The 14,728-nt window shown below is 38.0% G+C and overlaps 1 protein-coding gene across 5 annotated transcripts in view; it reads right to left on the bottom strand.

Moving 5' to 3' along the window:
• The window catches only part of tulp3 (TUB like protein 3), a 26,672-nt gene extending 11,944 nt beyond the window's left edge, over positions 1 to 14,728 (bottom strand). Inside the window, exons 1-5 of one of the 5 annotated variants that reach the window (XM_085137671.1) lie at positions 14,606 to 14,670; positions 11,135 to 11,197; positions 8,574 to 8,668; positions 4,809 to 4,850; positions 1,568 to 1,619 (exon numbers count right to left, since the gene is read on the bottom strand). In XM_085137671.1, coding sequence (XP_084993797.1) covers positions 1,568 to 1,619; positions 4,809 to 4,850; positions 8,574 to 8,629 — 150 coding nt within the window. In that variant the 5' untranslated portion in view covers positions 8,630 to 8,668; positions 11,135 to 11,197; positions 14,606 to 14,670. Of the gene's footprint in view, positions 1 to 1,567; positions 1,620 to 4,808; positions 4,851 to 8,573; positions 11,078 to 11,134; positions 11,198 to 14,605 lie in introns of those variants that run through there. The other 4 variants (XM_085137670.1, XM_085137674.1, XM_085137672.1 and 1 more) reach the window with 4 other exon arrangements.

Here is a 14,728-nt window from a genome sequence, read left to right as displayed (position 1 = left end):
GGAGTAAGGCTTCCAGCATAAAGCACTATACCACAGCTCTACAGCAAGGTTTCAGAAGATTACTCTGCATGCAGGAACATTAAGTTTTAACTGTCTTACCATGTAACCCATAATGAACACTCCCCCCTCCACCCACCCACCACCATTACCACACACACACACACACACACACACACACACACACACACACACACACAATTTGACTGTCTGCTAATATAAGTCTGTGCATTGGGAGTAAATGCTTGTCGGTCTCTCATTTTAGTCATTGCATACACAAATTAAATGTCAATTGAATACTACATTTAGAAAAACAATTTGCCTCTTCAAAACAATATCTAGTTGTGTTATAGATGTCTATTAAAATCTCTCATTCGAACTGTGCTTCTTTTTTTTTTAAACGTGAAAACTATGCATTTCATAGCAATTTAGACATAAATTTGAACATCCATGAATCTCTGGTTTAGTGGTTCATTAGGGAAGGATAGAGGTGTCACATAGGGCTGGGTATCGTATTGATTCCAATTCACAAGGTCCCGAATTGATTCGATCCACGATTCGATTCAATTCGATTCGATTCAATTCAATTCGATTTGAAACTGTTGAACTGTTCTTGAAGTATACAGAGAGAGAGAGAGAGAGAGAGAAAGAGAGAGAGCGAGAGAGCTGTGCATGAAGTGTGATTTTATCGTGGTGGAAGCAAAACAGCAAAAGTAAGAGGGAATTCATGACGATGTTTATGTGAAGCTTAGTTTGGATCTTCTTTTGCTGCTGGTTCGGTCAATATTGTTTGGGGAGAGATCAAACTAACAGCTCTAGAATCAGCGCAAACACAAAGCGCGGACCCGCCGAAACATCAGAATCAGCGAGCTATCGGCTTTCAGCCCCGACCATGTCCGTGCTGTTGGGTGAGAAAGGCGACATCTCACCGATTCTGATCCGTCGGCGGGTCCGCGCTTTGTGTTTACGTCTTTGTGCAGAATCCGTGTGCCTGCTCTCATTTACTGTTTTAACTGTTTGGTGGTTGTCGAAACTGAGATTATGGCATTTTGGGCAAAATAAATTTATATTAAAAAATCGATTCAGGATTTTAATGAATCGATATCACGTTATCCAAGCCAGAATCGATTTTAATCGATGAATCGATTATCAAAACCCACCCCTAGTGTCACAGTTTCATGACCCAGCATTATAACAGTAAAGCCAAAAAACAGAGGAGGTTTTCAATCCAACAACATTATTTAATAAAATGTATTTTGCTTTAACCATTCTTGCCAACCATAAGGAGCCCGTGGTGACCAGAACAGAACACAAGCCAGGCCCCTTAATTACCCTGCAAAATCTTACCAGATGTTTAGAAAAGCACCAGAGGTTAACCCTCAAACTAAAATCTATGTGTGAGTTGAACTTCTGCATTAGACTCATTTGAGCACATGCGCTTCAACAGATGCTCTTTGAAAGTGCAATTACAAAAGAGCAGAAATGCCACAAATTTTGAGAAATAGAACATCAAAAGTAGGATCTTTGAAAACCTGTGCTGTTCAGTTGTAGAAAATGTTTTGTTTCCCACCTGTTTTTCCAGCTTCTGTTGCATAAGACTGCTGCTGTCATTTTCAACACCACTGCAGAGAAAAGGAGAAGCAATATAAAGACACATTTTTTCAACAAAAATTTAATTTTCTTATCTAGCCAGTAGAGGGCATTACTACAGTTGGACTGATAGCTTTCTCTAATGAATTACAGATACTTTAGTAATTTTAGTGAAAGACAGCACATCTAAAATCTTAAGCACCCATCTTGAAAAGAGTAGCGTTGAAAACTAACTCCAAGGGAGAGGGACAAAGGGAAAAACACTGATCTTCTGCTTATTGTTGAAACATGACATGACTCACTCTCTAATTATGCATGTGTCTTGTTTAGTTTTTTTTTTTTAAGAAACAGAGAGAGAAGATGAAAAAGAAACAACACAATGCTCTAGCTGAGAGAAGCCCTTACAGTGTGGCGCCTGTGGGCATTTACCTTGGACACCTATCTGAAGGGACCAGGCAAATGTTGCTAAGCTACAGTGAAGAGAGAGCAGCAGGAGTTGGCTTTCTCAAGTCGGAGTCAGAGACCTACAACAGCACCACTATCTCTCCATCAAACACACACCCAAAACCAATAATGTGATGTAATGTGTGACTCCCATCCTCATGAACTTAAATGTTTCCTGTCAAGTAAATCTTTAAATATCTCATGCTCTGCTTGGCAGAAATGAGCCACGTAAGCTCATCAGATATCCAAAAAGCTTATCCTGACTCTCTGTTCCACCTCTTTTAGTCACTCTCTCACATCCTTTACACATTTATGAGTTGATTGTAAGTGAGGACACATGCTGCTTATGAATCTCAAGCCCAATGTTGGCTGACATCATAGTGCATGAAATCCATTTAGGAGACTTAAATACGTCTTACTATTAACACATCATATGTTCCCAAACAGCCAGCAAGAATAGTACCTTGCTACATAGTGTCAAAATTAGTCATCTTGCCCAAGTGTGTCATATTATCACGAATGAATCAAAGGGCTCCACAGCAGGTTATTATGGCAACTGAGCACAGGTTGTGGTGATAGGGAGGAGGGCTGGAGAATGAGAGATGATTTTAGTTTTTAATTTCCCAAGTCATTTCTTCAAATGAACTAACAGTGGGACCTGGGACACATTGTTAATTAGTCATCCTAAAGAGGCTTTTACCAAAGAGCCTCAGATTTACAAATTCTCCAACTAATGTAACCGTACCCAAGGATCAAAGTAAGGCATAAACAGCTCTAATTAAAATGTTTACTGTTCACTGAACTTTTCCATTAATAATGTTGTTTCCATGCTAAAAGGCACTATCTGGTTAATTGCTAAAGACACTCTCTACAGCAGCTCAGTTTTCCTAATAGTTCCTTAAAACACATTTTTTCCATTGGTACAGTGTAATACCCCTAAAGTAATTTGGCAGAATAATGTGTGCCTAAGAGCCTAATGCACTGCTTGAACACATTAGAACATGACTGCTCTGATAAAGGTAGTAGCAAGAGATTAAAACATTTTTTGTAGCCAAGAGAGAAATCATAAGTAGTAAAGAGAGTTAATTCAGTTTTACAATAGACACTTCAAGGCACTTTATCCATTAAGGTAAAGACTGAACCTACAACCTAACAATCAGATGAACCCCTATGAGCTGGCATATCAGTGGAAAGAATTTTTTTTTTTTTTAAAAAGGGACAGATCTCCAGCAGAACTAGAGTCAGGAAAGGGAAGTTATCTCCCCTTCTAGTGTCTGTTAGTTCTCTCGCTGTGGTGTTTTAAGAACAGCTGAAGGCTTTCACAGAGCTTTTTGGATTATATAAAATAAATTCAATTCAATTTAATTTATACAGCGCCAAATCACAACAACAGTCGCCTCAAGGTGCTTTATATTGTAAGGTAGACCCTACTATAATACATACAGAGAAAATAATCATATGACCCCCTATGAGCAAGCACTTTGGCGACAGTGGGAAGGAAAAACTCCCTTTTAACAGGAAGAAACGGCAGAACCAGACTCAGGGAGGGGCGGGGCCATCTGCTGCGACCGGTTGGGGTGAGAGCAGGAAGACAGGCTAAAAGACATGCTGTGGAAGAGATATAGAGATAATAACAATAATCCAACAAGTGCAGAGAGGTCCATTAACACATTGAGTGAGAAAGGTGACTGAAGAAGAAACACTCATTGCATCATGGGAATCCCCCAAGCAGCCTACACCTATTGCAGCATAACTAAGGGAGGATTCAGGGTCACCTGATCCAGCCCTAACTAAATGCTTTAGCAAAAAGGAAAGTTTTAAGCCTAATCTTAGCAGCTTAAATCAGAATTCAGTTTGTGTTTTTGTGTATCTAGAAGCTGACCCATCGGAAATGGTAATTCTATGAATGAATGTGTTTGTCTGGCAAGGTGACCCCATCCAGTCAATCAGTGAGGACCTGTGGACTCTTGTTTGCTCCATGCTTATAGACATTACAGCTCTCTTTATGTCTAAATCTGTTTGGGGCTTATGGTAGCCTAGTGGATGAAGGCAGTGTGAGTTTATAGCATACGCTTAGATAAACGTGTCCATCCTTCAACTTCTGACTGTGTTGTTGACCAGGGTGATACTAATGATATCACTGATTACTGTTATGTGTTATTATTTTTGCACTTACAGTCTCTGTGTATGTCTATCGGAGACGGGGAGGGAGAGAATGTTGAGAAGTTGCGTTTGCTCTAGTACAAAGCAACGGGTATCTTGGGGCCTGTCACCGAGTAGATACACCTGTGATCACAGTGGCTACTGTATTTTACTATTAGTGTCTGTCTCCCAAATCCAAACTGAGAGCTGGTTCCATAGAAGAGGGGCCTGAAAACGTAAGGCTCTGCCACCCATTTCCAAGCCTGCATATAAAGAGTTTTAATATTCTAGCCCCTAAGTAACAAATATGGCAAAAAAAAAACCCATAACAAATATACCCTTTAAATCACATTTATGATTCACTTTAAGAAATGCAAACCAAGTGAAAGACTTCCATCTTTTTTAATATTTTGGGGGCATTTCCTTAGTCTATATTGGACAGGGACAGGTAAGCGTACAGATGAAAGTAGGAAGAGAACAAAAGGGAATGACACAAAAGAAGATCATTCTTTAATTGATGACTGTCTGAAATATAACAGTTCTGCACTAAGGTTTTAAGTGCATTATTCAGTCTATCTGTCATTTTCAGGTACTGCAACTGGAGTTTAATTTTTTTGGAATGTGTAGGTGCATACCTGGCTGTTGTGTTTGACGAGAAGCTGCCAGAACTGGAAGGTCTTTGGGAAAAAATCATACCGCCAGACGCATGGGACATATGGAAAATAAACAAAAGAGTGAAACAAGTTTAGAGACAACACCAAATAGGAAAACCATAATGTCAATGTCATAATGATGTAGTGGCTCATCTGGCTCACGATTCATCACGATTCAGGGGTTCATATAATGTGTGAAGAACATAAAAAAAGTAAAATGTTTCCTTGTCACTGGTTGGCTGTTTGAGAATAGAAATTCACTGAGAAGCCAAGGACACTCGCAAACAGTCAAATCCAGGACAAAATCTCACTCACACTGAAATGAATAAATTTTTTTTTAGAAACTGTAAGAAATGTACTTAAAAGTTATGCTATGAAAACAGGAAAAAGCAAAAGTGCTCATATAATGACAAATGTGATTTTGACCTTGAGGACAGTTTGGATGAAAATCCATCACTGTGTGCAACTTCGATTAAATTCTGACCGATATTGTAGGAGGAATGGTGATTCTTGAATTGTGGATAGACACTTGGATGGAAGGACATACAAGCCTATTATTTTAGGGTAGGGGTATCAAATATAAGGCCCAGGGGAGCAAATCAGCTCATCAAAGACCAATCCAGCCCACCGGACTACTTTGGAAAATGTGAAGGAGGCACTTGATGTTAAATGCGACTGTTGTTGTGATTTGGCGCTATATAAATAAAATTGAATTGAATTGAAATGAGTTTGACATCCCTGTTTTCGGGTCTATACTTTACAATTTATAGTGCCTTGAGGTGACCGTTGTTGTGACTTGGTGCTGTATAAATAAAACTGAATTGAAATTCAATTGAACTGAATGCCTTGCCATGGTATGAACTCGCTGGTCCTTTGGTTGAAGGAGTTAAAAATTGTGTGGGATATAAAAAAAACCCTCCACCTTTAAGTATGGTTTTATTGATTCAATTGTGGTTTGGAAAGAATAAGAAACAAAAAACAATATATGTTTTAAAGCAGGGATGTCATTTTACAGCTGCTTATGGGACAAACCAAAAATACTCCCTTTTGTGTCAGTAGAAAGAAATTAAGCTGTCCATCTAATCCCAATTAATAGAAGAAAAAGAAGTGCAACTTCAAAGGTATGTCTCAGTTTTTCAATATGATAATGAAATGCTACTGATAAAGATAATAACATCAAATAAATCTTCCAGAATGAATAAATACAGTTGTAAAATGACAGAAAAGGTTCTGCTGGCTCAAAAATACCCAAACTCTCCTGTCTCTTTATGTTCTTGGTAAATATGGACATGTGCATACACACAAACACAGTTACATGGTGCCTCATCACAGCAGTAAGCGATCGCCTCTTCATTAGTCCGTCACAGCTTTGGTGACAAGAGAAGGACGCGCCACTGTTGTCCCTTCCTTGTGTGTCAGTCCAAGGTAACCATGGAGATTCTTGCTCTGTCAACAGCACACTTCCACCAGCATTGATTAAAAACCTGCAGTGTGTTCTTGAGCCTCACTGTAATTGGAGGACTTTAGCACTCTGCTGTAAAAATTCACAGACTGACAAAGGGAGGAGCCTACCAAAGCACGTAATTGCAGCTGAGCTGTGCAAAATTTAATTACTTATGCCTCTGATAAATTCTTTGTAGGAAATATATAAATAAGTTGCACAATGTTGATGTTTGAAATAATTGAAAGCTATTAATTTAACTGTGATAACTGTCCATAACTCTGCTGCTGGTTCAGGATATAAAAAAAGGAAAAGATGACCAGAAATGTTTGGTATTAAACCCACAAGAGTATTATCAGACCATGATCTGTTTTGTGTGCTGTTCATTTTAATTAAAAGCTTTCCACTCTGCCACTTTAAATGTTAATTTGAAAGTTGGATGAGTGTGACTTAATTCAGGTAATTCAGCTTTGAACTTAAGAGAGGGTACTCCATAAAATGAGGGCTGATAATGGTTTAATGCTTAATTCTAGTAAAACATACCCCAAAAATATCCATCCATCCATCCATTCATCCATTCATCCACTTGCTCTTGCACCAGTTTATAATCAGGAAGAACTAAAATTGATACATGTATAGAAGCAGGTGCCTCAGAGATTAGCACTATTACCTCACAGAAAGGTTGTCCTGGGTTATCGAGAGCTACAGTTTCTCTGGCCATGCAAAACATATTAGGTTCATACAACTTTTTGTTCATACATTTTACAAGATTGTCAAACTAGACTCTCCGATCGATAAAGCATAATAAACATATTAAGGTTAAATATAATTTACCCGTGTCCTTCTTGTTTTTCACTAAAAACTCAACTGATTGTATTTAACATTAATGTCTGAGCAACAGAAAAAACACCTGCAGAAATGCAGCAACTAAATACTAAAATCAGTGCTAATAATTAGAGCTGACTCATTTTAAGACCGATATCAATACCAATATTTGGTGACCGAAAAATTCAATATTCTAATATCTATTGCCTGTGTTTTTTTTCTTTGAGACAAATATTTGTAAGTTATGTTGTTTATTTATTTTTATTTATTTAGTTTATGCTCTGAATGAGTCTTCCAGGATCAGCTGTTTCCTGTGTTTCTGAAATTCCAAAAGCATTTATTGCCAAAAGGGTAGTAGTACAGTGCCTTCTGGTGGACAAACTCTGGAACATCAACACTTATACCATGGTTCAAACGTGTTTTTTCCCTCTCTCTTCTTTACGTTTTTAATTTTCATTTATCTGACATTTTAAATGCAGATACCGACAGATCTGCAAATAGCTAATATTGAACAATATTATCAGCCCTGATTGGGCTCTAACAATAATAATGGCTTTTTGAAAATTTCTAACTATAGTTATTTTTGCCAGCGATTATTTTGGACATCAGTGAGTGATTACCTGTCATAGAGCAAAACTTTTTCTATATATATTATGAGTATCTCTGAATACTATCAGGGAGGAATCCCCTTCAATTGGTTTTCAGGACTCAAACTCACAGAGCCATGACTTACAAATTTGAAATGGAATAATGATAATTCAAAGCTACAGAATCTTGGAATGATAACTAAACAAGAAGCAAAGCGCAGATGTACAGATGTATTATGATTACAGCCTTCTCAGATCAATTATAAAATCAAAGAAATCAAAGATTAGTAAATTCAAATTAAATCTCTAGTCTCAATCACCACAGCCTCAAAACTGAGAATATGGTTTATATAGACTCCTTAAAACAGACTAGAAACTGATAAGTATTTATAAAATAAAATGCTAAGAGGAAACATTTAACTGGATGAATACCCCAAGCACATCCTTACTTACATGGATGTGCTTGAATTAACCTACCAAGAGCAGACACTAACACACACACACTCAAAACAGGCTGGACACACACGCAAGTTACCAACTCTGGTTACAGCACACAGTCACAGCCTGATGCTCTGAATAAGTAACGACATGGTGGCAGAAACATGAGCGAGAAGAACATCGAGTCATTCAGCGACCTGAAGAAAGATAGTAATGCTGACCTCAATCCTAACACAGGCAACTCTGTAATTCCTTATTTCTAAAAAGACTATCCTGCTAGGAGAATTAAAGCAAAAGTTTCTTTAACTGCATCTGTTTTAATGCAGAAGGCAGCTGTCTTGCTTAAAGAAAGAAACCACAAGTCTTAAAGAGCACACAAGAATGTATATTCTGAAAAAAACTCTACCACTGAGATCAAAACATACTGCATGTACACGTGCCATTATGTGCAACTACCTGTATGACCAGCGACTGTACGCAGGCTGAGATCCCTCGGTCTTTACAGTGTCCATGGATGCAGCTTCAGGAATGCCAGTCCAAATGTCTCTTATTTATAACAAAAATCTTCATTTACACTCGGGGTCTTACTTAGTGCTCAGTTCTACCCATTTGTAAGCCTATAGACTCCAAGATCTCTGCTAGTGTGTCACTGAGAAAGAGTAGATGTCCCACCCATGGGAGTGACAGCTACCACTGCTGAGGTACTCTGAGGTTGTGAGGCTTAGTGCTGTTACCATGACTTCACACTTGAGGCAATGCGCAAGGATCCAGCTAGGGATAGGTATGGAAGTGACAGTTTTGAATGTCAGAGTATTGCGAAAGATCAGGCAGAGACAGAACTGAAAACATATAGTCTGAAAGAGCACTAGGGTAAGTTTTTTTAGCCTGATTATATTTTAGATATAAAGTCACTCTTTAAAGGTTACTATCACTAAGTTCCCACAATACCGTCCACTAACTACTGAGAAAGTCAGCACTTGCATTTGGCTCATTTTCTCTGACTCATAGGGGGGCCACTGCACGTATAGTATGAAACCAGACAGCAATTCTGTCTGGCATCTGAGTTATGCAACAGTGAGACTGTGTTGAGCCTTAAATAGTCCAAATCTTGTCAAAACTAATTCCCAAACTACCTTCCTGGATCACTCTAAGATTACATTTTTCATTGTGGAACTGAGAAGCATACGCAGTTTTAAGAAAGTTATCTGAATAAAATTAAACCTATAGATTACAACATCTAAAAACAGATACAGTGGGAGGACCTTTGTGTGGTTGCTAGGCGACCAGAAGCTGACATTTGTTTTTCCTGAGGCTATTTGGAAGAGAGAGACAAAATAAAAATCAGACAGAAAATGAGGCAGTGTTGTGTATGTTTGTTCTTAAAGAGAGAGCAGTAAACTCATGATAAGCAGGGGAATCATTCACCCGTGGGAGTAATTATTGAAGTCAAAACAAATAATGGAAATAAGCTACCCTTGGGATGCCAAGTGACACAGTCCCCTTTTGACTCTTTCACAATTATGTTTTACTTTATTTAGGCAACAACAAAAAAAGCAAACTCATGTCCATTAGCGCTAATTCTTCATAATTAACAAAGAATGACAAATACAGATATATCTATTAATTTAGTTGACTGCTTGCAGTGCTGTACTATTCAACAACAAAAAAGTGTATAGATTACAAAAACCAGAAATGCTACTTTAGTCTCTAAATGCATGAGAAACAGAGTGGACTACGCCTGCCAGATGGGCCATTTGGAATTCACTGGACAGCCACAGTAAATCACAACTGGACCACAAGTCGTTCTTGCAGTTGCAGAGGTTAACCGCTATCCTTGTAGAGAATTTTTTTAATTGACTGATTTATAACAATGTTCAACTAAGATGGCGTACTGACTTCAATATCACCCCGACTGCTCGTGCAGAACTGCACACATTATATGATGCAGGTAGCAGGTTGGAAAGGAAATGTTTCAAAGGAATTTATGCATTCCTGGGAGCATTACTGGAAGCAGTAATATTGTAATTGTATATAGCACGTTGCGTGCTCAGTTACAGTAGAAAAGTATTATATAAGAACACATCCATAATAATCATCAGCAAGTTTGACTATCTTTATAAAAGCAGAGGTTTTGGCCGTTTGCTGGTCTGGAGCATTCAGGTGTGTGTTAACACAATATTGCAATTTTTCCAGGAGTAGATATCCTAGCAATTTCACCATATGCTCAGAGAAACTGCAAAGATCCCAAATTCCAATATAATTAGAAAAAGACTAAACAACTATGGGTTGTTTGGACAGATTACACAGAAGAAAGCCTCTTTTCTCTAAAATGAAGATGGCAACATGGCTAAGGTTTGCAAAGTGGCATCTGAACAAACCACAAAACTTCTGGAACAATGAATAGACGAGACCAAAGCACAGATGTCTGGCCATAACGCAGTGAAAGCCAAACACAAAACACCTCATACCAACTGTCATACCAACTGACAGTGATGATTTGGGCTTGTTTTGTTGCCACCTGGACACCTTGGAGTCACTGAATCAACCATGAGCTCCTCTATATTTTAGAGTGAAATCTGAGGCCATCTGCCTGATAGTTAACCTTGTCTAAAACTGAGTATTGCAACAATGGTCTTAAAACACAGCAACAAAAACTACAACAGAATCACTGACAAAGAAAAGAATCAAGGTGTTGCAATGGCCTAGTCAAAGTCCAAACCTCATCCCAACACATTCCTCCTCAATGATTCCACATTTCCACAAGCTACTGAATCTTACTGAATCATACAAAGAAAATTTAGACACAATAGGTATAAAAGAGTCTTTGTAGGACTAACTTTAGTTTCCAACAGGAAATATTCAGAAAAAGAAGTTAGCTATAATTAACTTTAAGCTGAAGAGTCCATGCTAACACTTGTGGTCCTCAAATGTCATCTAAGAAAAGGGGTTTCATTTTACCTCAGGTTATACATAACACTCTACCCTACAGTCCACTGAGTGTAAACACAGGGGCTCACCTGCTATTCTCAAATGATGTGTGGAGGCCCACTGTGTGTGCTGTGGGGCTAGTTCCAGTGTTCCTGTAGGATTTTACATAGAGCACAAATTATTATTGCAATATATTTCACACACAGTTATGAATTAACTGTTAGATTACTGCATCAGTACTTTGTACTGATTTGCACTCATTTTTCCTTAAAAAGAAAAAAAACTTTAGTAATTATAAAGACTGATCAATTTCTTGTGTGAATTAACCCACAATTAAAAACAGTGCAGGTGACCCACCACTAGAGAGAGAAAAGGGAGAAAAAAGTACAGCAAAGGCTACCTGGGAAGTAAACAGCCTTCATCCTGAGTAAGTCATCTGATCTGCTGGGAGACTCTGGTTAATGCTAATCTAAGGAAGCCCTGGGAAATCTAATAATATATATAATAGTAAATATTTCTCCTCTGAGAAATATTTGTTTTTTATGGGGTTTTTTTTTTTTTTGTTTGTTTGTTGTTTGAAAGTAGTTGATGAATGGAAAAGTAGTAAAAGCTAATAGAGCATCCTGTTATGTCTAGATGCTGCAAAAAGGCCATCAAATATACAATCTAAAGAAGAACTGATGACATGTCAGATTGCACAGAGGCAGTTTTGCCTCTACGCACTGAAATTCTGGTTTGTGTGCACACTAGGATAGAACAACAGGGATAGAAAATTGTGAGATTTTATGAACAAGGAAAGTGTACATTTCATTCATTCATCACTCCTGAAGTTGCAGCACAAATAAATACCAAGAGAGTATTTCCAGAGATATTACAAGAGGCAGAAATGGTATTCAGACAATCCAACAATGAATAGAAATCTAAAGGAGAATTCAGTAACACCAAAGATAGGGGCTGATCAAGATCAACTTTAGTATCTCCGAGGGGCAATTTGCTTTGTAGCCAGCCAGGTTGTGCCGAGAAAAACACAAATCACATCATAGAATTTTACAAATTAATAGTGGTAGGAGCAAATTGGAATTTAAATCTATTTGTTCTGCAATTAAGCAAAGAATACCTCCTCCCTTAAGTCAACAGCTGATACTCTGAAAACACAGGATGTGTGCTATCACCCGAATTTTTTCTCCCTTTAATTCTGCTGCGCTGCCTCTATACAGGAGGGCAGATCATCTAGCTTTATACCTGCCACTTTACTACACAATTTAACAACATGCTCCAACCTTTTCTTGTTCTTCAAGCTAAGAGACCCAAACCAGCAGATTGAAGAAAAAGTTAAAACAGACTCAATAAAAGACAAATAGAACATTTTCCTAAAGACATTATCCAAATTAAAACCCCTAGGTTTCCAATACAAACACTCATGCTGGTTCCTAAAATATACAAATAAAGCTGGTTTTAAGAAATATTACAGCAACCTCACTACATAAATGACAATAAAGCACCATTATCTGAACACACACAGTAACTACACTAGAGTTTGATGTGTGCATTTTCTGTGCTAGCTCCCTAAGCAGGCAAGCTGTCGTCAAAACTTTGAAAATCTCTGCTAAGCACTAGCCTGGTGCTGTTTGTGCAGTGCGACAAATAACAAAACTCCACCAGCCTCGCACTTATAACGCTACACTCATGTCATCAGCACTTGAAACATTACAATGGTGATACTGTTATGAAAACTGTCATTCTGCAAATGTGTCAGCTCTGCATGGAGACTCTGGGATTTGTAACTACTCTAAGCTGCCAAGTGACTCAGCAGTCACTGAAGAAATACGAAGGACACAGCATTCACTGCATCAAAGAATAATACTAATAATAATAATATATATATATATATATATATATATATATATATATATATATATATATATATATATATATATATATTTATTTATTTATTTATTTATTTATTTATTTATTTTATTTTTTTTTTTTTTAAATTGCGTAGCATTTGTGAGAAGCCCTTTATCCATTTCTTTTCAACACTGATAAAGTGTGCATTCCAAGTGGTGTGCTAATCAGGAATGTGTTCAAAGTGGTTCACATTACTAAGCTGACACAGTTAGAAAGGCCCTGAGATTTCCAAAAACACAGTACTTGTTCCACATCTGGGGAAAAAACATGAACAGGATGGGAGTTATTCCAAGTCAACAGACCAAGACTAACTGATACAATGCAGAGACCATTTCTCTGTCAATACTTGTTTGCAGCAAAATAGTCCATTTAAAAACAAAACACAGACAAAAAAGTTCTCATTTCAATGTCACTGTAACTAATAGAATTATCTATCACTAAGTTTAAGCCTTAGGTGACAGAACTAATCTACAAACTGATTAAATCAAATAATGTGACTCGCTCTATAACAGGAAAGGGTGGGTGAGCTACTGTGATAATCATCTCCCAACAAAAATGAAGGACAAATCTCTGCTCCAGTTCTTAAAACCGTGTAAAGCAGCTTCCATTAACACAGCGCCGTTTTTACACTCTGTGTGTGTATGGGGAGGGGGGTTACAGGTAGTACATTATACCAGGCAAATTTTCTGTGACTGTTTGTAAATCTATGTTTTGCATTCAGTAACTGGCTTACTTATCCAGATATTTATCTATTTACTCATTTGGGAGGTGAGGATAAACACACGCTGACATGAATGCTTTTTACATAAAACCAGAGACTACAAAGAGGCATGTTCAGACATGATATACAGTGGGTTTTTTCCAGAGCACTCACCTCAACCTAGTGAGTGCTCTGAAGTGGCTGAGTACCTCTCTTTAGGTACAGGATCTAAAGCATTTTATACAGCAAAACAACTATTTGGAATCCATCTAGTCTTGCTATATCCAAATTTGAAATATGTATGGCGTTATGTATGAGGCAAATATCTAACGCAAATGCTATTTGAAATAAAGAAATGTGTTTGTGTATAACAAAAGGATTGTCTGCGGCTTTAATAAATAAATAAATAAATGTTTATTACACTGTACGTGGGCATTTAACTAAAGACAAACGAGATGCGACAAATGATGGGTTTCCGAACTATTTTATTCATCGGAAAAGGAGGGAGTATGGCTACAGCAAGCAAGGGTAACATTAAAACAAAACGGTTGCTACTTATGGTTATCTTTCCCCCTTTCTGCTGTGCGGTCTGTGCACAGCACAAGTCCTGAAATACAACGACCGTTCTCTCGCCATTCGCCCAGTAACAGTCACCGAAACAAAAAATAAATAAAATAAAAAGATGGGGGGGACTACACCGTTAACTACTCCTTGTGCTCACACGCCAGCTGTGGAATGTTAAAGCTAGCATGTTACCGTTACAAGCTAACGCTAGTTGCCTGAGCCCAGTCTCTATCTGTATGCAGCTCTCTCTTATAAAAGTTGCGGGCGACAGCTAAGTTTTTCGCCTCAAAGAAAGCGCTAATCCCAGCGCTTTCCTCCCCATTCCCCAGTTCACCAAAGGGAAAAAGTAAGGACACAACGTACAAGCTGCGTTAGGTTTAATTCTCACCTTATGCTGAAGTAACTCATGTTTGTCCACGGTTGCTAAGGAAGATCCTCAGGAGGCATAGCACTTTTGAGGTTGGGAAGAACTCAGTTGCTCAGTCCTTAGTTACCGAGCACACTAAAGACC

This window comes from Neolamprologus multifasciatus, chromosome 17, assembly GCF_963576455.1.
Source record: "Neolamprologus multifasciatus chromosome 17, fNeoMul1.2, whole genome shotgun sequence".
NCBI lineage: Eukaryota > Metazoa > Chordata > Actinopteri > Cichliformes > Cichlidae > Neolamprologus > Neolamprologus multifasciatus.
Note: the sequence above shows the minus strand (reverse complement) of the source record. Positions and strands in the feature narration are given on the sequence as shown.